Source organism: Hibiscus syriacus, unplaced genomic scaffold (genome assembly GCF_006381635.1).
Source record: "Hibiscus syriacus cultivar Baekdansim isolate YM2019G1 unplaced genomic scaffold, ASM638163v2 tig00110338_pilon, whole genome shotgun sequence".
Lineage (NCBI taxonomy): Eukaryota > Viridiplantae > Streptophyta > Magnoliopsida > Malvales > Malvaceae > Hibiscus > Hibiscus syriacus.
The window spans coordinates 47,560-49,687 of NW_024062691.1; the positions used below are offsets into that span (position 1 = coordinate 47,560).

General features: G+C 38.6%; 1 protein-coding gene across 1 annotated transcript; it reads right to left on the minus strand.

Moving 5' to 3' along the window:
- Positions 1–1,223: 1,223 nt before the first annotated feature.
- On the minus strand, positions 1,224–1,833 carry LOC120120290. The gene has a single exon (XM_039139951.1). It carries the CDS (start codon positions 1,774–1,776, stop codon positions 1,264–1,266), a length of 513 nt encoding a protein of 170 aa, XP_038995882.1. The 5' UTR covers positions 1,777–1,833; the 3' UTR covers positions 1,224–1,263.
- Between the last annotated feature and the right edge of the window lie 295 nt (positions 1,834–2,128).

Consider the following 2,128-nt stretch of genomic DNA (forward strand, 5'->3'; position numbering starts at 1 on the left):
TCGTCGAGTGATTCACCATTTCTTTTCATTTCATTTACGACCGCTTTCACACGGTTAATATAATCATCGATGGTTTCTGTATTTTTCATTTTTAACATCTCAAACTCAGCTTTAAGAGTTTGTAAGCGTACCTTCTTTGCTTTTTTCGGCATCTTGTAGAGATTTTTGTAAAATCTCCCACGCTTGTTTTGCGGTCTTCGCATTAGAAATTTTTTCAAAGGTAGATTCGTCTACTCCTTGAAAAATAAAGAACAACGCTCTTTTATCTTTTTTCCGGGATTCCTTTAATAACCTCTTTTCTTCATTGGCCAGGGCTGCTTCTACTGCTGCATTTTCAGGCTCGGTGTAACCATCCTCGATGATATCCCAACAATCTTGAGAGCCTAGTAACGCTTTCATTTGAATGATCCAGTTGCCATAATTTGTCTTTTCAATCTCGAGATTTGTGGTTAAATCATGTTGACCATCTTCTCCACCACGTTAAACTCGAACCAAACTCTGAGGCCACTTGTTGGAAGCGTAGATGGGCACTCAATAATTTATAACACTTACTCTTTTATTAATACGAAACAAAATACGTTATAACGACACTACCTCAATATTACAATACTAGATGTGATTAGTTTACAATCACCTTATAGCTTTGCTAAGCTCTCTCTCAATTCTCTCTATTTTTTCTTCACTCGTATTTTTTCTTTCGTTCACTACTCACACGCTTGCTTTGCTACACATTACACACACACACACATATATATATATATATAATAAACCGCCTTAACTTGCTTCTAAATTCTTCTAGCCGCGTGATTGAATTCCTTAATTGCCAAGGATTTCAAGACTTTTCTAGACATATTGATATTTTAATTGCAAAGTTTGGATCTTCTTGCCGGCATGCACTTTTGTTTTATATTGCTCCACATGTGATTGTTTCTACATAATTACAAGAGAGTTTGACTTCCAACAGGCTCTATGGTTTTTCCAGGAGCCTTGGCATTTCTTCAGTCTTACACGCTGAACTTTGGGCTATTGTCGATGTTATTGAACTTAGAATGGAATATATATATAGCTAATCTCTTATCAACTTACCTATAATTGAACGATCCTTCAAATATTTAGACATCAACTTAGATGAAAGTAAATAACCTACACTATATTTGTATACCCAGCACCTTAAATTCATGAATGCTATTAAACCAAGTAATGATAGAACCGGAAGGAAATTCGAAACACAAAAGTGTAAAAACTGTAAAGCTCGATGTGTCTTCAAGAATAGTTTCTCTTAAACTGGCCACTCGATCGCTTAATAGAATCGATCCTCTGCAGCCTGATTTGCTCCCTTTCTTTGGCTATGAATTCGTCTGCCTTCTTATCCACATCGGAACCCCCATTATTCCCACTGCTTGGATACTCGTTGTTTGGGCTCCTTTCGATGCTTGAAACAATGGGAGTTTCACCAGCTCCATCTTCCTCAATCTCTGAATCATCATCAGTAGTAGTTTCGACCATCACCTTTTCAACAACCACTCTCTTTTCTTGTGCAAGTTCCATGACGCTTTCCCAGTTCAATTTCTCGACCCTCGATGATTTTTGATGATCAAACCTCACCGCCTTGCCGTTGATCCTCCCAATTTGAACTTCACCACCTTTCCTTGACTTCACTGGTTTCAATGATGATGGCTTTTGAGTCATTGGTGGTGGCGGAGAAGGTGGCGGAGGAGACCTGTAAATGGATTTTTTTCTCACGGAATCCTCCGCACCCTTAGCTTGTTCTTCCATTGACAAAAAAGGAGATAAGGACGAGTTCGAAGAACATAGAGGCGGTGAATGGGACAACTTTGGGACCTAAATGACCGAAATTCATTATCTTCTTTCATTTCCGTTCTTCCAGATCTTGAACGCCATGGAACCGGTGAAGGAAGAACAACATTATTATTCTCACTCCATTCGTACCTTTTGGAACTCAAATCAGAATTAGACCTACTAAGAGAGCTAGAATTCGCACGATTTTCCCTACTTGTCTCGTTCAAAGCACGTGGTTTCAAGTTCCTAACAGGCAAAAGCAAAGACTTTTCAGGGTTTCCACGACAAGAACTTGTGTTTTCATCAATAACACAGTGTTCTTTAACTA